At 45.0% G+C, this 22,143-nt stretch overlaps 2 gene segments (V, D, J or C); one reads left to right on the top strand and one right to left on the bottom strand.

Moving 5' to 3' along the window:
* Positions 1–14,470: 14,470 nt before the first annotated feature.
* LOC115290704 lies at positions 14,471–15,211 on the bottom strand. The segment is given in 2 exon segments: positions 14,471–14,946; positions 15,133–15,211. Coding segments are annotated over 2 exon segments (525 nt in total).
* A 5,214-nt stretch (positions 15,212–20,425) lies between these two features.
* On the top strand, positions 20,426–21,705 carry LOC115290069. The segment is given in 2 exon segments: positions 20,426–20,500; positions 20,850–21,705. Coding segments are annotated over 2 exon segments (465 nt in total).
* The last annotated feature ends 438 nt before the right edge of the window (positions 21,706–22,143 follow it).

The following is a 22,143-nucleotide window of genomic DNA, read 5'->3' as shown; positions in this document are numbered from 1 at the left end:
GAACACATTCACAGAGCTTTCCTGAGCTCCCTGTAACCAGAATGTGTTTCCATGTACTTTCCCACTTATGGTGACAATGTGAAGTGATTGGTCCAGGGTGACCAGCTTCAGTCACAGCTGACTCAGGGCACAGGAATCCATTATAGCGCACCTACGGCGGGGGAGCTGGGTGGGTTGATCCCAAGTCTCAGTCAAGGAGAAACTCTCCCCTTTTATCAGAAGGAAGAACCTCCCCTTGCATCCAGAAGATGAACAGGCTTCCTTGTGTCTAAGCTCATCCAATGAAGGGTGGTCTTGGCTGTTGGGTTAACAAATCTAGAGAACACAGTGCACAGAATTAATGTATATCAGTATCACAGACTCCAACCCCCCAAATGTGACTGTGTGATAACTGACTCAGACCCCAACGAGATAGTCTTTCCAGGTCCCATGGTCACACACCAGCTTCCAGCTCCATGAACCTCAAGCCAACAGCATCTGACAACAGAGACAAAGTGTAATGAAACTACCTGCCTAAGTCCTTCCTCATCCCGCTGCTGACAGACAAGGTTGGGACTCCCAGAGACTGGTGCTCAGCTGGGCCTCATGTTCCTTGTTTGTTCAACCCACACAACATCTTGTTGTTTCTAGGTGTGATTTAGTGACTCGAGTTGCTGGCTGGTCGGTTTTGTTGTCCAGGCCACCGGACACACTGTGAATCTCCAAAGACAAACATTCTTCTGTACAATTAGGAATTTCTGTCCTCTCTCCTGTCCCGGTAAGGCAGCCAACCACCATACTTATGGAGAGCTCACCGTAGTGAACCCCGTCGAAATTAACTAATTGTGTTCTACAATGACACTTTTATTCAAATAACATCACATTGTGAGGTACTGTGGATTAAAACTTTAAGTGAGGGGAGGGAAACAGTTCAACCAATAAGATTGTATAGAATTAACTTTTTAAATTGTTTTTTTTTTTATTTTTAGAATAGTCCTACAAAGCTAACTTTATAATTTCTAAAGAGCCTCCTATTTCTTTCTTTCTTTGTTTAATTTTATGACTTCTTTCATTGTTGTATTTCATTAGAAGGCTGGAGTTGTCAGGACACAGGCAGCTACCTGATAATAGGAACACCAGGTTGTATAGGTGTCGTCAGATTCCAGAAGTAAGACCTAGAGTCACATTGCTTATAATCATAAGAAATGACAAGGCCACGGAAACCCAAAACCTAAGTTAATATAGTACAATGAGTGGGTAAATAATATTGTTAATAGTGAAATATTGGACACATCTACTTCCCCATCTACCCTACACAACTACCCTCGGCAACCAGAGTTCCTGCCTCCAAGTCAGACAGAGGCCACTTACCCTCCCCCCTACTCCCCGAGATGGCCCAGGGTGCACACATGTGCCCCGCTCTCTATGCTGTCTCTGAGGGCAGGCACAGTGAGCACTGAGTCCCTGCATGACCCACACTTTCACGTGGGATCATGTTCTCACTTCTGCAGGTTGTATGGACTTGACTTTATAGGTTTTCTCCCAAACACAGAAGACCTTATATTGCACTTTGTTCAAAGGTAGTCCCCTCCCACAACCTTCCAGCCCTTTCTGCACTGCTGCACCCACCAGGGGATTTGCATATTGTCTTCCTAAGAGGACCTTCCCCATAAAGTCTAGATAAAGGATCAGATAGAATCTGGCTTTGACTTGTCTGGACTCCTCAGGTCAACTTCTCAAAATGAGGTTCCCTGCTCAGCTCCTGGGGCTGCTAGTGCTCTGGATCCCTGGTAAGGACAGAGGGGGTGAGAGAGGAGAGCCAGGTGGGGAGGGTGAGCTCCGGGGGCACCGCTGTCCCCAGGTGTATTCTGTGTGCATGTCAGACGTGTGTGACTCGTCCTCCAAGGTAGAGCAAGTGACATTTAGATCTATGAGAGATAAGAAGGTTCCAGAAGGAACAAGAGTTTGTGCACCAGTGAGGACTGTGACACAGAAGGTGGGGAGGGAGTTAGCGATGGTTAGAGACCTCTCTCCACTTCACAGATCTCAGGTTCATTATTGTGATTGAACAGTTTTGGTCGATGCTGAAAATCACAAGTAATGAGAGTAAAACAAAGTTGCATTTTAGGTAAAATAAATGGGATGGAAATAATGAAAATTGTGAAAAATATTTGTAAAAATATTTGTATCTAACTTGGCACTTCTCTCTCCTTAATTTAGGATCCAGTGGGGAGATTGTGATGACACAGACCCCTCTGTCCCTGTCTGTCACCCCTGGAGAGTCGGCCTCCATCTCCTGCAGGGCCAGTCGGAGCCTGCTGTACAGTAATGGAAAAACTATTTCGGTTGGTACCAGCAGAAGCCAGGCCAGTCTCCACGGCTCCTGATTTATTTTGCTTCCACCTGGGAAACTGGGGTCCCAGACAGGTTCAGTGGCAGCGGGTCAGGGACAGATTTCACCCTGACAATCAGCAGAGTGGAGGCTGAGGACATTGGAGTTTGTTACTGCCAGCAAGCTCTAGAACATCCGCCCACAGTGATTAAACTTTGAACAGAAACCTGCCTGTCTGGGGATTTCAACTGCCCAAAAGTGTTGCTCTTCTGGGGAGCCCACAGCAGGTCGTCCAAGTGTGTATAAGTGGAAGACGTTGGGCAACCCAAGGGACTAGGTTGCAGCTGAGGGCCCCACACCACGAGGATGAGGACTCTGTCCCCACTCCCACCCCCACCCCTCAGGGACCACATGCACAGGCCCATCAGGTGCCACAGCCTTAGAATGGCAGAACCGGCCTTGTGATGTCTCTGTGAGCCTAAGCATTGGTTTACGCTGGTGAATTGTTAGGAATGGAAGTCTGCCTCTCAGGGTGGCGAATGTTTGGCTTCGGGAAGCACTGCCCCATGGTTTTCCAAGACGGTGAATGGGTTTACACTCCATCACCCATGTACACATTCCTGTTGTTATAAATCCTACGCAGTCCTTCTTATATCAGACTTTTTATTATCTCCATATTGGTAGATCCTGAAATGGTATTGTTGAAAAATGTACATTTCCTTGATGAAGAAGATGATGATAAATTTTTCATGTTTATTTTTTATTAGCCATTTGGATATCCTTTTTCTTGGAAAGTGCTTGTTTTGCTTGTTTAAATTATATGTTATATATATTTACTTATCATCATAATGACATAATACATAATTTTCATGTTTAAACATAAATATATTTAGCTTATCTCTTCTCTTTTAAGGAGTTCCTTATACATTCAGAAATAAACATTTTGTCATATTGGAGTATCCACTCATGATTTATGGCTTGTTTATCCACATTTTTAATGATTATTTGAAATGAAAGTCTTAATTCCAAGGAAGTCTAAATATTTGAATTTTTTCCTCCCATGATTATATGTTTCTGTGTATTTTGTTTAAGACATATTTGTCCCTCCCCACCTTTTCTGGGTGCCTCAGTCAGTGAAACGTCTGATTTCAGTTCAGGTCATAATTTCCATGTACATGAGTTTGAGCACTGTGTCTGGCTCTGTGTTGACAACTCAGAGCCCGGACCTGCTTCGGATTCTGTGTCTCCGTCTTTCTGCTTCATATACTGCCCCAGCATTCTGTGTCTCAAAAATAAATGAAAACATTAAAAAAAATTAAAAAATATATTAAAACATCTTTTCCCCTTTCAGAGGCCAAAGATACACTCCTATGCTTTCTTCATAAAGCATAATTATTTTAATGCTTACATGTAGAAGTATCTTCCACTAACTCATGCTTTTGTATAATGTGAGATGGGTCAAGATTTTTATTTCCATTTTTATAACTGATTAAAAAGGAAAAATGACCAATAATCCACCTTCCTGCCTTTGTTGGATATCAATGGACGGTGTGCACGTGGGTCGTTTCCTGGAGTTCTTGTTTTGTCCTATTTGTCTATCTTTATACCTCAGACACACTAGGGTGTATTAGGCAGCTTTATAATAACTTGTAAAACCTCATATTATTGCTTTTTTGACTTTATTTTACTTAGGAGTTCCTTGGATATTTTTGATCATATAAATTTCACCTAAATTAGTTTATCATTTTTTTTTTCAATTTTGAAAAAAGTTCTTTGGGAATTTGCATGGATTACTCTAAATATTTAAATCAATTTTGGAAAATTGAAACTTAACAATATTGAGTCCTTTACTTTATTAACATAGAAAATGTCTCTCTATACCAAAATCTCTTGTAACCTGCTTTAGATATTATATGTGTTTTTATTTATTTATTTTGAAGAGAAAAGGAGAGAGAAAGGGAGAAAAACTGAATGGGGAAGGGACAAAGACAGACGGAGAGAGGGAATCCCAAGCAGGCTCCATGCTGTCAGTGCAGAACCCCACGTGGGGCTTAATTTTAATGACGTCTAATTCGCTGAATTAGTGAACCATGAAATCATAACCAGAGACGAAATCAAGAGTGGGGCTGACGGAGCCTCCCAGGCACTCCTAGGTATTGGAGAGATTGACATGGAATCCAGACCCTGTACTGAAATACTTCTAGGGCTTTCTGCAGACTTTTAAAGATTGATGTACACAGTTTGGTATCGTAAGTAAAGTAGTGTAATGGAGCACGTTTTACAAGTTCGCACGTTAATAAGACAAAATGCAGAGGGAGATACGACTGCATCAATTTTCTTGTCTTTTTTCTTTATTCCTTTTTAACCTCAGGTATTTATGGTGACATTATGTTTGACTGAGTCCCCAGTCCTTGTCTGTAGCTCCTGGATAAGGAATCATCATTACCCACAAGGCCAATGAAAGTGTCAAGGGCACTGATGGGAAAACCTACTTGAACTGGTTCCAACAGAAAAGGAGCAAAGCAGCTCATTCACCAGGTTTCCCATCTACAGCCAGGGTCCCGGGATGGATCGGCGGCAGTTAGTCTGACACGGATTTCCGACGCACCATCAGCAGCCAGGAGGCTGAGGCTGCCGCCATCTTCCTTCCCTCCGCCCACAGGGATGCAGTCCCCAACACACAGTCCACAGGACGCGCCTCCATGAGACTCCACCCTCAGATGCTTCCTCTGCTCTGGCCCCTGCCTTCCTGGGGTCCATCAGTGAGTTGATTACTCTGTGGCTATTTAGTTGAAACCTAAACCAAACACCAAAACCCCAGGGCTAGAAACCAACTGTGTTGAGGTTTAGTCAAGGACCGTACAGTGCATTGCAATTTTCTTAGAAATAAATAAATAATGCCTTACATTTATTTTCAGTAGCATAGATGTCAAAAATTTGTCTTGTCTTGAAAGAAGTCACGAGATGAAGTACGTGAAACACACCTGAAGGATGACATATTTTATCTATTTTAAACAAAAACTGGTTAGTTATTACTTTTTTTTCTTTACTAGATGAAAGATTTATTGAGGGGAGGAATCATTTTTGGTTTCTTACAGACTCTGACCTAGTGATGGATGTCAGAGTGTCAACTTCATGAGTCTCAGCCCAGACTGAATGGTCCCCACATCAAAAAATCCTGAAAGTTGCTATATCACAGCTGAGCCATTAGATGGCAGACAGACCCCACAGTAAACCAAAGAAACATAGTCCCGATCCTAAATACTGAGAGAGCAAGAGTCATGTTGTCCAGTGATCACCCAGGAGCTCCAAAGACTGAATGGGTTGTTAGGCGTGATGGGGACCCCCGGGAGGAGCAGCCCCTGTGCCGGGTGGGGGAGAAAACCCTCTGTGTGGCTGTGCTCTCTGCCCCCGTGGCCTTGCCCCCTCCCCTCTGTGGGGGCTGTGTCTCAGAGCACTTCCCTCCCTTCTCTGAGCAGGACCAGCTTCAGCAGGAACCTCGGGGACATGGGCACTCCAGCTTTGCTCCTTTCCTTCCTGCTGTCCTGACTCTGGTGAGGAAGGAGGACTCAGGCTTCTTCCTCAGTTCGTTTGCATTGAACTTGGACATTGAAACATGGACTAGTTTATGCACTCTCTGCTTGGTATTAATATTTGGGAATGTCCATGTGGGCTTTCCCACTTAGGTCCGTGGGGACACTGTGTGGACATGTCTTGTGTCCCTCTCTATGTCCCAGGAGAGAGGGTCACCATCCCCTGCAGAGCCAGCCAGCTAGCGTATCAGCACTGCTGGAGCCTGACCTCAGCAGGAACCAGGAAGAGCTCCTGGGGCTCCTCCTCACACTCATGGCCCCCTGGGCATGATGCCTGCCTGGTCAGGGGCAGTGCTCTGGACAGAAGTCAGTCTCACCATCAACACCCGAGATGCTGTCAGGAGCACAGGCCTGTTGTCCTGTCACCTCGTGGGGCACAAGCCTCACCCAGCTGTCACTCTTGCCTTGGGGCTGCTGAGGGTCAGGGACCTTGTCAGGGACAGGGAAAGGGCCGAGAGCTCTAACATGGCAATTGCCCTCTTCCTCCTGCCACTGGCTTCCAGCCTCCTCATCTGGACACCTCCAGTGTGTCTTCTCTTGGTCACTGAGTGGAACTGCAGGGTGTTTGTGCAGCTCCTGCTCTGAGTTCCCCTCCCCCAGCTCCCCTGACTCCCCCAAAGACCATCCATCTGGGCCTTCAGAGGGCTGCCTCCTTCCCTCACACATCCGGGCCCTTGATAACTTGCATGCAGTTCTGACTCCAGTTCAGAATCCTGTTGGTAAGTGCTGGTTCTGGAAACCAAAAAGTAAACTATAAATCTCAGAATGTAGCACATGGAGACATCCGCCCCCTGAGACTCAAGTCCTGGTGTCTCCAAGTGGCAGTGAGAGCTGGGCAGGGAGACCACACCTGGCTGGGAGTCACACACGAGGCTGTGACCGAGCCATGGAAAGATTTTGTGTGTGAGCTTGGCTACGAGGGAGGGACTCATCCATCGGCCTCTCTGGGTGGGGCTGTGCCCTGTTGTGTCACCTTTCATAATTGTCCTGGGCCTGAGGAACATCGACAACGACATGAATTTTGGATGGAAGCCAAGGTGGGAAGCCCCAGGGCCCCTTGATTTCCAGTCTGTGCCATGGTTAAGCACGACATGGCTCTTCTGAAGAACCATCATTGGTAGAGCCTTTGAGTGAAGTAATACACGGTGGTGCCTGGATGGGGTGTCTTTGCAGGCGGAGGAGGGCGGCACATCCTGACTCAGTCCTCAGAGACCTTGGTGGTGCCTCATGACAGCTTCGTCTCCATCACCCGTGGAAGCACATGGAGGTAGGTCCCTCCATGTTCCAGTTCCCACAGAGACCTGAGGAGCCTCCCCGGCTGCTCATCCATGGGGCTTCCACCTGGGCCGTCGAAATTCATCCATGTTCGGGGAAGTGGATCCGCACTGACTTCCTCACCATCTGAGCAGTGGAGGCTGAGGACATCAGGGTGGATTCCTGGAGCAGCACCGTCAGCTGAACTCCCACAGCTACAGGTCCCCAAACAAAAATACCATCAGAGTCGTGGATTCCAGTTCTGGAACAAAGCCACCTGCTTCCTGCAGGAGGCCACAGTGTGACAGGTGTGATGTGTCTGCACTTGAGATTCCACACTCGCAGAGTTCCTGTCTCCTGACCTGGTGAGGCAGGGGCTTGTGAGGCAGAGGCCGGTTGGAGGGTTACTGCATCATTCGGAAACCAGACCTACTTAGAGGAGCTGATGGAAGTGGACAGAGCCAAGCAGTGATCCAGGATGATGCTTCAGATGCATTTACTGATTACTGTTCCGTTATCTATTCCAGCAGAACAGAGCATCACAAAACGTAACAGCTTAAAAGAGCAAAAGTTCATTATTTCCCATGATTCTGGGGGTGGACTGGATGGCCTTTCTGCTAGTTTGCCAAGTCTCACACGTGCAGCTGCGGGCACTGGAAGGTCAGCTGGCCTGAAGGACCCCAACTGGTCTCGCCCCATATCGTAGCTGTTGCCTGGCAGGCCTTGAGTCTCCTCTTACTCACACACAGGGCAGGTGTGGTTAGACTTCTCTACCCCCACGTGCAGGCTCTCAGGAGTGAATTGACTGTAGAAATTTATACATTAATAGAAATACTACTTTTATTATCACCTTCCACTGGCACCTGTGAACAGTGTCAATGACAAGATATTCCTCCCAACAGGCAGGGCCACTCCATTCCCCACAGCATACTCTGAGATTCTGAAAAGCACTTCCATGACAAGATTTGAACTCTAAATCTTGGATGTTCCTCAGACTTCACTGCACCCCCAGGTTCAAAACCAATTTCACCACTAAGGGCATCGGATCAGATGCATAGGAATGGACGCCTCCTGTGGTCCTGGCTGGTGTGAGAGGACACCACATCTACAACAAACAGAGACCAGCAGGAGAGTGGCAACTATCATAATCCACACCTGGAACGATTGTATGCAGAGAAAATTCAAAATAATTTACAAAGAAGCTACCAGAAATAATTGGAGAAATTGGACATCCTTGGATCAAAGTCCTTGCAAAAGTCAGTTTGATTTCTATATAACTGAAAAAAATACTTAAAAATTAATCTTAGTAAACACATGATGTACCTCATAAGTGCCTCAAAAGCATCCAAAATTTAGGAAAAATAACAAAATACACTCAAAGTTCCAGAATATTATTCCAAAAACCCCACAATCCCTAGGAAAATGTCAGTCCATATATATCCGAGGACTGAACGTCTCCGTATTTTGAACATGTCAATTCTGTCTTCCCCTTCTGCCCATGTCTGTGTAGAAGCTGGAAGGTTCACACCTCATGAATCTCCGGGTCAAGATCGAGCTGCACCCACACCCCCCCCCTAGACATTAGAAATGCTCAAAATTCTGTCCAGTGGAAACCAGCCTGGACCTGCTTGTGCACATCCTGCCATTTCCAGGGGTCCCTTGTAGGGATCATAAACATGCTCTCAATTTCTCTTGGTAGGTGGAGTACGTCAGCCTCCAATAATGCTTAATCAGTGGAAAAGAGTCCTTTCCACCTCCATGAAAAATCCCTGAAACATAGATACTGAAAGAGATAAGGAAAGAAGAAAAGCTCATACAGGTGAGCCTCACTTTTCTTTCTTCACTGAGAATCTGAGATCAAGGAAAGGCTGAGAGTTCTCTGAGCTGAGCACAGTGTTCAGCAACCTCACACAGTCATAGATAAACCTCAATGTCAGGCACCTGGGTGGCCAAGGTGGCTCATGTCTCACTCTTATTCCTGGCTCAGGTCATGATCTCACATTCTGGGAGTCGACGCCCACAATGGACTCTGCATTGGTGTTGTGGAGACTTCTTGGAACAAAGTCTACCTTCAATCTGCCCCTCATCCACTTGTGCTGTCTCTCTCTTTCTCCAAATAAATTTCAGAAACTCTAAATTTTTAAAAAAATTAATCTTCAAGGACTAATAAAAAGAAGGGATTCCGACAATCTCCAGACCTCAGTTGAAATCCCAGCTGGACCATGGACCAGGAGGAGAGAAGAACTGGGCACAGCATGCAATGTACCACCCAGGCTACAGCCCAGATTCACAGTCGCAATCCTTGATTGGACGAGGGTGACACCCTAGAGTCTCAGGCAGCCAGAATCAGATGTAATTTCTCTCTGGATGAGAACAATCATTCCAGAGCCTAAAATCGCCACTAGCCTGTTTCAAGGCATTAGGTATATAAATCGACAAAAGTATTAAGTATATAAAACACAGAATGGGTTTTGGTCAACAATTCTAGGCCGACAAAATCAGGGAGAGAGAAACCGGGTGCCAGAAACAGACCCCTCAGTTTGAAGATATTAGGTAGTAGGATGGAATATGTGTAATACCTGGGAGTGACAAGAGTAAGACCTATAACAGAGAGCCCTCAATATTATAAGGAGCAATCAAGAGGACGCAGATAAAAGTTCTTCCTTAGTGCAGCATGACAACGTGCAAACCTTGGTCCTCTCCAGACCAGTGGTCGTGGCTTTGGAGACTTATAGATCACACTCACATATTTTTAATTTATTTGTTTATTGAGAGACAGAGAAAAAGCACAAGATAGGGAGGGGCAGAGAGACAGGGTGAGGGTGAATTCCAAGCTGGCTCTGCACCTCCAACACAGAGCCCAATGTAGGGCTTGAACTCATGAACCGTGAGTTCATGACCTGAGCCGAAACCAAGAGTCAGACACTTAACCAAATGAGCCACCCAGGCACCCTGACTCACATTTTAAAAAACTGTTTATTTGTTTATTGAGAGAGAGAAACAGAAAAGGAGAACACATGAAAGGGGGTGGGGCAGAGAGAAGAGGGAAAGAGAATCCAAGGAGGCTCCACACCCAGCACACAGCCTGATGCGTGACTTGAACTCAGGAAAACGTGAAATCCATGAACTGAGCATAAACCAAGAGTTGGACGCTTAACAGACTGAGCCAACCAGCGACTCCTGGTCCATCATTTCTTTATTTCAGATCTATTTTTTCATATTTGGGATTCCATGGCGAGTTTTTCTTTTTCCAGATTCCCTTGGGCTGCTGTGTTGAATCACGCTCTATCCCTCTTGTGTGTGGCCGAGGGAAGAAGTATCTCCATCTCCTACATGGCCAGTCTCAGTCCCTTCCATGGCACTGGACACACCTTCCATCCCCAGGTCCAGCAGAAGCCACACCAATATCTGTAACTGCTGACAGTGTGTCCGCAGGGCTCCCAGAATGGGGGACAGCCCACATCAGGGGCAGTGGGTCAGGCACAGATGACAAACAGCCAATCAGCAGCATGAGTGTGAAGACATAGCACCCACTTCTGGGCACAGAATGCACACGGGGACCCTACACAGCATGACGACCCTAAACACGACCCTCCTGAGTGGGGTCGGCGGTTCTGCACCACTGAGCAGCTGTCTCCTCCGAGGATCAGTCAGCAGCCGCTTCTCTCAGAGAAGAACCAAGCTGGGGAGGTGCCAATGAAGGGGGGTCCCCGGAGGAAGTCAAGAAGATTCTCGGGGTAGGGTCTCAAGCCCCAGAGTCACTTTCATTGGAGAGTGCAGGTCTGGGACAGGATGGCTGAGGTGGCATTCTGGTGACTCCACGGGGCTCTTCCCCTCCACTCTTAGCAGTGCAGACCCTGAAGGAATGACCCCCTGTTCTCCATGGCGGCTCCAAGACTGCAGACCCCACTGCAACAGCGGAAAATCAGCAAGGCCCACACATGACTTTGAGGTTAGAGCCTAGCATGGTATTCCTACTAATGTTCAATTCTACTAAGTAGGTGATGGTTATGTGAGGTGATAACAACAGGGGAAGCCAGAGCAAGAGTCAATAGGAACTTGCTTCCTTTTGTGAAGTTTTAGGTGAATCGAAATTATTTCCAAGTACATCATGGCATAGAAATAAAAATGACTCAAAGTCAGAAAAGAGCATAAGTGCTTAGAGAAACCTTCCACAAGTCCCCTTCTATTTTTCCTTCATCCTCTGCTTGGAATTCCAGTGCTTGCAGGTAACGACCCAGGCTCCCAGTATCTACAGCATGATCACTTATTTCCTCAATCCTGAACTGTATATAAGGTGATCAAAAATTGCTAGTATCTATGTCTGAGATAAGAACTCCAAGTGACAGAGTTCAATGTTTGCTTAGAATTCCATTTCTCTCTGTGGCGCCTGGGTGCTCAGGCGTTTACCTCCCAGGAGCCCCAGTATGAGCCTTTACTCTTTAGGCAGCATAGACTTTATGTCTTAGTTTCCCTTCACACACAGACACGTTATATTACTTTGATCCCATGGGAGCGCCCCTCCCCCACTGCTTCTTCCCAAGCTGCTGTGCCCACCAGGAGATTTGCATATTGTTCCCTCAGGGAGGGCTAAGGTACAGAGTCTCAGATAAAACCTTTGCAGCTGACATAAAAGATCAGCTCTGATCCTGTGTCAGTGACCAGGACTCATCACATAAATTCCTCACAATGTGGTTCCCTGCTCAGCTGCTGGGGCTGCTGGTGCTCTGGATCCCAGGTGAGGTCAGGGGCAGGGGAGGGGGGTCAGGGAGAGAGGAGTACAGGGTGCGGAGGGAGAACTTTGAGAACACCACTGCAATCCATGCCTATTTTGTCCAAGTCTTCCAGACCTTTGTCTACACTCTGGAAGAGGTTGTGATCTGTGGTTATATCTAGTAAGGAACAGTCCTGTAGGAACAAAGATCTATATTCCAAGAAAGGCCATTATATAAAGAAAAGGGGATGCGGTAGTTGAGTTGTAGAGACCCCTATGTGAGTTGCAAATCTTAGCATCTTTTTTGAAATTGGATATTTGGAAATATTAATAAAAACCAAAGATATGATTTAGCCAAAATTATTACCAAAGTAAACATTTCAAAATGACTTATCATATAATCTTGCATTTATCTCCTTTCTTTAGGATCCAGTGGGGAAGTCGTGTTGACTCAGACCCCAGCTTCCCTGGCCGTCACCCTTGGACAACCAGTCTCCATGTCCTCCAGGGCCAGTCAAAGCCTCCTGCACAGTAATGGAAACACATATTTAAGTTGGTTCTTGCAGAAGCCAGGCTGGTCTCCACAGCTCCTCATCTATAAGGTTTCCAACCGGGAATCTGGGGTCCCAGACATGTTCAGTGGCAATGGGTCAGGGACAGATTTCACCCTGAGAATCAGCAGGGTGGAGGCTGAGGACATTAGAGTTTATTACTTCTACCAAGGTACCAGTCTCCTAGCACAGTGGTTCAGCCCCGAACACACATTGGTCCTGTCATGGCCCAGCTGCCCACACGTGTTACTGGTCTGGGGAGCAGGCACAGCAGAACCTGAGTCTGAGGAAGATGTCGCTAGTGAACCCAAGAGACCAGGTGGCAGTTAAGGGCTCTGGGCCACGATGGCCTCAGCTGCAGCTCAGGCACCACACAGCGTGGCCCCGGAAATGGCAGGTCGTTGTGGTCAAAGCTGCAGGGGCTGGAGGGGCCCATGGACCCTGGGAGCAGGTGGTGATGAGAAAAGGCACAGGGGACTGAAAACCCATCCCAGGTCTCCCTGCCTGGCCTCCCGTTGTCAATTCAGTCAGCGTGACAGGCAGACAAGAAAGGCAGATTTGTGGTACAAACCTTCCAGACTCTCGCCCGGATGCTAAATAGATCAGAACCTTAGGAAACTGTCTTGATTTCTGTTGATACCAGGTAGTATATTGGTAATGCACCATGTATCACTCACTTTCTCACTGTTCCTGCAAAGGATGGTGGCCCTCGTTCCTGGAGACTTGGTCAAGGAGACTGGAGACTTGGTCAGCACATTGTCCCCAGTGGAGCCTGGAAGGATAAACACAACAAATTTGACCGATGCACTGAGACCATCCCAGGGTAGAAGAATCAAGTTGTGATATTTGTCCACAAGAGAAAGCTGTGGGATTACACAACATGGTGGCCTGGATCACATGGGAAGGGGAAGTCGGCCCCACTGAGTAGATGGCCTGGAAACCAGTCCTGAAATGTCATCAGGACCAGGGAAGGGTAAGATGGGTGAGCATGGAAGCCTGGGGAAGGCCGGAGACATAGAGTATCAGTGACCTTGCCTCTGTGGGAATGAGACAGGGACTCTCCAACTGGCCAGTCCTGAAAACCAATGTCAAGCCCTCCCACGAAAATGGGTCACTCCCCTGCCTGCCATTCATGGGGAAAACCAGTATCTAACTTCCTACTGTTACAACATTGTCACTGAAAGCTTGAACCAAGATAACTCTTGTTCTCCTACAGCAAGAGATCATGTCTCATAGACACTGGGAATAGTGACATAATTGATATTAGATGCATTCTATGAAGGTAAAGAAAGATTTGTAACAGGATAAATTTCTTAGAGGTTGAATGGGAACAAGAAATCAACTGAGAATCACCTGGGGAGGTATTCTACCCCACACAGTCTTGGGTAAATTCTTACATCAGCCTTTTTAGATTTTGAAGTATTGTAGTCCAGGAGAATTCCCATTTTGATTAGATTGAAAAGACATAATGAATAGGTTGGTTGCCATTTGCTCTTACTTTCTATTTTTTTTTTTCATTCCACATGATATTTTCTTACCTGAGAAAACAAAATCCTGGGCAGGATTCCTCCATCTATAAAACCATCACTAACTCCAACAAAACAAAAGAGCAACTGAGGACCTAACTTTGTAGTGAACATCAGCCATGACTTGATTCAGAACACCTGTCAACCAGCTTCAAACTCTGGGCCCCAACCCTTGTGAAGGCAGAGAACTGGAGGGTCTTACATTGTAAACACTTCTACCATCAAGAATGGACAGGCTAGCCCTGTTATGCTTTACTGCTCCCTCTAATGTCATGTCAAACTCGCCACAGGGTACAGGCCTGAACACAGTCCCCAGTCCAGCGGGACGGGGAGGCTCTTTTGTGGCAATGGTTCCACTGTCCCAATTCATCTGCATGTAGGGGGCAACACTCGCTTGCTTTGGTGAGAAGCGTGCACCATGTAAAGGAAAGCTGCGCATCTCAGCTCATAGTTGTCTTCCTGGGAGAGAGGTCGTTGTCCCTGGGTCTTCCACTCAGTGTTAGTTACAATGTGAACCTTCCTTAGAGCCTTGCAATCCTTCCACGGTTCAGCCAGAAGACCTGCAACTCATACGGCTTAGGGAGAAACAGGGCTGAGCAGGGAGGAAGCAGCTGGCATAGCACAGCCCCCCTGCCCCACGGCCCTGGGGAGGAGGTTTGTGTACGAGGCTGCAGCACTGTGGGAGGAGAGCTATCATCCTGCTGACAGTAATAAGTCGCCACATCTTCAGCCTGGAGGTTGCTGATGGTGAGGGTGAAATCTGTCCCAGACCCACTGCCGCTGAATCGGTCGGGGACTCCATATGCCCGGGTGGATGCGTAGTAGATGAGCAGCTTAGGACGCTGCCCGGGTTTCTGCTGGTACCAGGCTAAGAGGTTCTTCCGGATAAAGCTGTGCAGAAGACTCTGGCTGGACTTGCAGTTGATGGTGACACTCTCTCCTATAGACCTAGTCACGGAGCTTGGAGACTGGGTCATGATGATGTCCCCAGACACACCTGCAATCACAAAACGACAGGGGCTGTCACGCACAGCATCACTAATATAGTAAAATATGTATCCAAAGATGTATGTTTTCTTATTTTTCATAGGAAATCAGACTGTTTTATTGAAATGTTTATCCATACCACATGGTAGAGTCATTATCCAATTTTATAAAGATCTTTCTCCTGGGATCCTCTCACCTGAGATGCAGAACACCAGGAAGAGGAGTGCGTGAGACTGTGGTACCATCTTGCTGCTGGTCACCTGTCTGATGCACCCAGGTCCTGCCCCAGGACCCTATTAATAGGGCTCTGAGCCACCAGCCTAGGGCCCCAGGAGCCTATGCAAAACATCAGAGTATGAAAGTGTCTGGTCGCTGACTTGTGAAGCAGTAAATGGAAAGAAAGAGATATAATGTCATGACCCCAGGGAACGTGATTGTATGTAAGAGACCCAGAAGTCACGTCCAACTATGATTCGCAATACTGTCCAGCAAAATATCTAACTGTAAATAAATCTCATTAGTACCACCTGTTCTATTTCAAATCAGCTGGAGTCAACTTAAAAACATAAATCCCTTTTTGCAGTAAAATGTGTGATATGAGTATATAATTTCAGAACCTAATTGAAACAATATAAATGTGATGACAGGATGTGGAATATACTCAAGTTGTTGGATAGAATGAAAACACAGCGTCTATATTTATGTCTCTATATCTGGCTCTCTTCTGAATTTTAAATACGTATTTGAAATTGCTCTTGGGCAACTGAGAGGACCCTCGTTTGTCCAAAACAGATCTCTTAGAGTTCCCTCTGCACAAATACTCACAGTAAGTGTGTCATCACGTACTTCTGAGTCACCCTGGCCACTGCTTCTGAGGTCAACCAGTGTCTGAGACAGCATCTAAGACCGACCCCACTCCCCCTTCACTGAGTGACCTATGGGGTCACCACTCCAGGGGGAAGGGTGGTAGGTGAAAGAGCTTCAGCTCCAGCTCTGCAGGGCAGGTCCTCATTTATTCAGACTCCACTTCCTTCCAGAATGATGCAAAGAACAGCATCAGGAACTCTCCTGGGAATTGACTACTTAAAACACATCAAACAGAACCTCTGAGCTCCTAGCGCTCTCCTTCCAGAGGGAGGGAGAGCTAACAAAGAAACAGACACCATCTCTGCTGCTGCCACTCCCATCTTAGGAGGTCCCTGTGCTGGAGCAGTGTCCTCACTCGGGTGAGGGGGGCAGTGGATGTCCAAGTCCATGTAGTGTAACCTCATCCTCCAGCATGTACAGAGCCAGAGGAGGAGAAAACGAGTCTGTGCAGGATACCAGTTTTGTTCTGGAGAAATAAAGTCAACTGTAGTCTCATATACAGTCAAGTATCCAAATCATCTCTTGGTCACAGACAGTAGTTTTCATTCACAATTTCCCTGCAGCCTGAAACTAACCAGGACACAGGTCAATGACAAAAATCAATACGTTAACTCTGTATAAAAATGAACAGGACCCAGTTCCGTCAGAGTGCTTTTGTAGGGTTACTACTCATTTCTAGTGAAGGGAACCATCTTTCATTTTATCTTTTTCTATTTTCTTCCTGAAAAAATGAACTTTATCTGCATAGAAGAGGGAAGCATTGATTCTTCGTTTGCCTCAGATTATAGTGACTTCTCCCTTGAACCACTCACTGGTTCGTCCTATAATCCTTAACTCAGAGCACCGGGTACAGATAGAAGAGTAGACCTGTATATTTTTCCTCCAAACAATCGAGTTTTTCCACTCAAGGCTCTCTGTTACTATTTGGTAGTCTTGGTTTGGGTGGTGCTGATTCCAACCTAATTCTAGGATGAAATGCAGCTCAGTAGATTCTCGGTTCAGGAAGTTCTCCTCCTGACTATAGGGGTCTGTAGAAATCAGTCAAGAATGGCCGTTACTGAAGGTTGACCATCTGGAGAGTTTCTCGGAATTCCTGATAAGGTGTGAGAAATGAATACTATATGTACAAGGAGTATAGGAACAACGTGACGCCTGTTTGACCAATTGTATAGGACGTTACATGTGATGTGTATTTCAGGGCGACACATTATGTGATAAAACAACAGCCAGAATCAGAGACTCTTAAAGATTTTACATTAATTTCGCAGAAAATAACAAAACTCCCTGACTGAAGCATCATAAAGAATACTTTGTAAGAGTGGCTTTTTCAGACATTGATTTGTAACAAAGGAAAACACATGTTTCTCACTGTTACCCTTTTTCTCAAAATCGAAGCTTCCAATTTGGGTGATTAGTGTTCACACCTGCCGTAACAAAGCACCTCAAATTTGAGGTTAAAAGGGCAACATTCTCCAGTGTTGGAGCTCTGGGGGCAAGAAGTTTGAAATTAATGCTGTTGACTTGCTCTGACACAGCACCCAGGTCCCTAGCAGCATCTTTGATGAAAGTCTGTGGAATTATACAGGATATATTGAACCTTGAAAGGAGTGAATCCTGTTTCTCTTTTTCTAACATAAGGAACCTCCTTTTAATCTGGAATTTCATGGCTAAGGCTACACAAAATACATGACAAGGAAGAGTAGATGTGGGCAGAGCTTTTCTAGAACTATGCAGAAAAAAGTAATTTAAAATTATTCCCTGGTCCTTTTATTCTGTAATATCCATTACCAGAAACATACATTTCTTTTGCCCTTTCCTCAGGTCTTCAACAGAGCAAGGCATTCCTGGATGACACTTTTACACTTGCTGGTGAGAATGCAAACTGGTGCAGCCACTCTAGAAAACTCTATGGAGGTTCCTCAAAGAATTAAAACTAGAGCTGGGCTAAGACAGCACAATTGCACTACAAGGTATTTATCCAAAGGATACAAAAATGCTGCTGTGAAGGGGCACGTGCATCCCTCTGGTTATAGCAGCACTATCAGCAGTAGCCAACTATGGAAAGAGCCCAAATGTCCATCGACTGAGGAATGGAAAAGGAAGCTGTGAGGTATATATACATATACATATATGCATGTATATATACATAAACAGTGGAGTAATCCAAAACAGACATCAAAGAGAATGAGATATTTCCATTTTCGACAAAGTGGATGGAACTAGAGTATATTTATGCTAAGCACAATAAGTCAGGCAAAGAAAGAAAAATATATAATTTCACTCATACGTAGAATTAAAGAAATAAAACAGATGAACAAATGGTAAGAGAAGGAAAAATACGATAAAAACATAGAGGAAGGTAAGCCATGAGAGACTCTTAAAAGTAGAGAACATACTGAGAAATGCTAGAGGGTCTTTGAGCAGGGGACAGGCTAAATAGCAGATGGGCATTAAGGAGGGGACGTTTTGGGATGAGCAATGGGTATTATATGAAGAGTTAAAAACGTAAATTCTACCCTTGAAACCATTAAAACACTGTGTGTTAACTACCTTGGATTTAAATGTTAAAATAATTGCAACAAATCCTTTTGTTTGATCAGAGAAGAATTCTTATGTATTTTGAACTTTCTGAATTCTAAAGGGCAACAGATTATGAGACAAAACAACCAGTTAAAATGGCAGTTTTTAAGAGAGCAATCAATTAATTTTCACAGGAACTAGCAATATTTTATCAAGTTCATGTTTCTTAAAATATTTTGTAAAAAATAATATGTTAAAAATCAATCTGCAATTAAAAGAAAGCATGATGGGTTTCTTGCTGTTAGACATTTCCCCCCTAAATTGGATTTCCATACCAGAGAGTAGGTAAACTGATTAATTTATATCTTTACACAATGACCCTTTAAAACTGGGTTAAGGTATATGATACTTACTGTTCTTTTCTGTTTTCATCATTGTTTTCATATTCAATGCCATTTTTTCTTGTTCAATTTCATATATGCTTTTGACTTCTTACTCCAAGATGGTTAATTAGGAGCCTGCTATTTGCTGAAGGAAGACCCAGAATTGAATTAGGTAGCATCATGAATTAAAGTCAAAGAAACACAGAGGTTCCTGCCTTCTTACCATCATATGACACTGGCTATGCAGATTCTTACCATAGAATTCAACAGTGAAAAGCCTGTATCATTATTACATAATTATATTTTCCAACCTTGTTAAAAATTCTGATTTGGGAGGATTGTCCAGAAGATAGTCTTGCCAAGTTGTCTTTGAGAAGCTCAAGGGGAACTGTGTTGATTTGTTTGATTTCTGTGGTAGGGAAGTGTGACTTTGGGTTGTTAGCCAAGATTACCTAAAGCCACACACTCTACTTTTCCATTGCTCCAGACTGGTTTTCTATTTTCTTTTCATTAACAAACAACAGTGACTACCCTTGTGAATGAATGTACAATAAGCTCCATTTTTATCGAGCTGTTCAATCTATCCTGACTCCCATCACTGACAAGGGAAGGAGATTCAGGTGGAGGTCCTACTTGACTGCCCCATGAGAGGGTAACCTGCTGGCCCTGAGCAGTGACATCTGTGGGGGAAATTGCAGGAAAAATCAGTCCTAGGATACAGTTACCCCAAGATGTTAAATCACTGTCTCCAGTTCTTGGTCTTCTCACATACAAATCTCCTTTTGAACTTTATATTCATGCCCAGGGCTGTGACTCATTCAGGTCGGGGAGAGACTCAGGTTTTCACTCAGAGGGAACAAGAACCTGAAGGCCTGAAAGAACCTGGCCTCCATGATGAGAAAGACTGAATGAGAAGAGATTTTTAAAGATCGCACAGAAAAAAATCGTCCTTGTTTCTGTGATACCATTATCTTAGGAAGCTCTTCCATTCAGAAATTCCTTTGATTTTTCTGGTAAGTATGATGGGATATACACGCATACATGGATTCACTTCCTGAGATATAAAATCTTCCCTATCTTCCTCTTTCTTAAATTGGGCTGTTAGCTCTCTACATGTGCAACACGACCTGGTTTTCCCTGTCAAGTCCTGGTACAGAGTGCTTTTATGGTGTTTACCTCCCCTGATGACCTACAATGGTGTTTTCTAACACTTGCATTTTTCATTCTTAACATGTTACCATGGGGACAACAGAGAGCTGACAACACTTGAACTAGTAGAACACCATGTGCTGGAGGAAGCACCCTCTTGATCACCATCAGTGCTGATGGGAACTATTTTCTCTGTAAATGAGCTGGCAGGAAGCCAAGAAGATGGCCCTTCACTTCCCAGGGGTTGAACCCAGCTAGACACACATCTCTACACAACTAGTGTCTCTCTGTTTCTTAGTGCGTCAAGGCCAGTGCCCTGGGTCATCTCAGCAGACCTGGATTTCAACAATCAGATCTCACTTCACAGTTCTGTAGGCAGCAAGAATTGTGTCTTTATTTATCCAACCCCACAACATACTTTATGTGAATTTGTGCACATGATAAAGCCTTTAGCCTTTGTTGGCTCTTTCCACTCAGCTGCAGCCACAGATTTGCATATCGTCCCTTAGGGAGGACCTTCCCTTGCAAGGCTGAGATAAAAGGTCCCCCTTAAACTGGCCTTGACTTAGGAGAGCTTATCAGTTCAGCTTCTCAAAATGAAGTTCCCTGCTCAGCTCCTGGGGCTCTTCATGCTCTGGATCCCAGGTGAGTGCAGAGGGGATGGGAGAGGAGAGTGGGGAGGGGAGGGTGAGCGAGAGCCACCCCACTGCTCCCCAAGTGAACTCTGACCATACACATTCATACTTCAGGGGAGTGAACTTGATCTTTTACCTATGAGATTTAGGAACCACCTAAAAAGAACATGACCAGTGTCTGATGAAGACTTTGAAAAAGAAAGAATCCCTTCTGTGCCTTGTAAATATTATTATTTAATTATGATATGGGTCATTTTCTTTTTCAAAATGATTAACCTGAAATAATTAACAAAAGGAAAATCAGGAAAATGGCTTCAAAGATCTGTATATATCCTTGAACTTCTCTCTCATTATTTTAGGATCCAGTGGGGATATTGTGATGACGCAGAGCCCCCTGTCCCTGCCTGTCACTCTTGGACAGCCGGCCTCCATCTCCTGCAGGGCCAGTCAGAGCCTGCTGTACAGTGGAACAAACTATTTAAGTTGGTACCAGCAGAAGCCAGGCCAGTCTCCACGACTCCTGATTTACTGGGCTTCCACCCGGGCCTCTGGGGTCCCTGACAGGTTCAGTGGCAGCGGGTCAGGGACAGATTTCACCCTGACAATCAGCAGGGTGGAGGCTGAGGATGTTGGAGTTTATTACTGCCAGCAAGCTCTACAATCTCCTCCCACAGTGATTAAACTTAGAACAAAAACCTGCCTGTCTGGGGATTTCAACTGCCCAAAAGTGTTGCTCATCTGGGGAGCCCCCAGCAGGTCGTCCAAGGGTGTATAAGCGGAAAACGTTGGACTAGGTGCAGCTGAGGGCCCCACACCATGAGGACGAGGACTTTACCCTCCCCTACCAAGGAACATGTGTTGAGGTCCAATCAGGTGCCACAGCCTTAGAATGGCAGAACCGGTCTTGTGATGTCTCTGTGGCTTTAAGCATTGGTTTATGCTGGGGTATTGTTAGGAATAGAAATCGGCCTCCCAGGCTGGCGAATGTTTGGCCTCGGGAAGCACTGCCCCACGGTTTCCCAAGACGGTGAACATATTTACACTTCATCACCTATGACACATTCCAGTTGGTCTAAATCTTTTATAATCCTTCTTACATCAGACTTTTTATTATCTCCATATTGATAGATCCTGAAACGGTATTGTCGTAAAAATGTACATTTCCTTGATGAAGAAGATGTTGAGAAATTTTTCATTTTTAATTTTTACTAGTCATTTGGATGTCTTTTTTCTGGTAAATGCTTGTTTTGCTTGTTTAGATTATATTATATATGTTTACATATCAAATGATATAATACATAATTTGCATGTTTAAACATAATTGTATATAGCTTACCTCTTCTCATATTGGGAGTTCTTAATCATTTAGAAATAAACATTTTGTCATATTGGAATATCCACTCATGCTTTATTGCACGTTTATTTACATTGATAATGATTATTTGAAATGTAAATCTTAATTTTAATGAAGTCTAATTCATTGAATATTTTCCTCCCAATATTGTATGTTTCTGTGTATATTATATGAACATGTTGTTTAAAATATATTTGCTGCCCATTTCTGTGTCACCTGTGTGACTCAGTCAGTGTAACGTCTGATTTCAGTTCAAGTCATAATTTCTATGTACATGAGTTTGAGCCTCACGTCTGGCT

Source organism: Suricata suricatta, chromosome 4 (genome assembly GCF_006229205.1).
Source record: "Suricata suricatta isolate VVHF042 chromosome 4, meerkat_22Aug2017_6uvM2_HiC, whole genome shotgun sequence".
Taxonomy (NCBI): Eukaryota; Metazoa; Chordata; class Mammalia; order Carnivora; family Herpestidae; genus Suricata; species Suricata suricatta.
The sequence above is the reverse complement of the archived record's forward strand: the minus strand, read 5'-3'. Positions and strand labels throughout refer to the sequence as shown.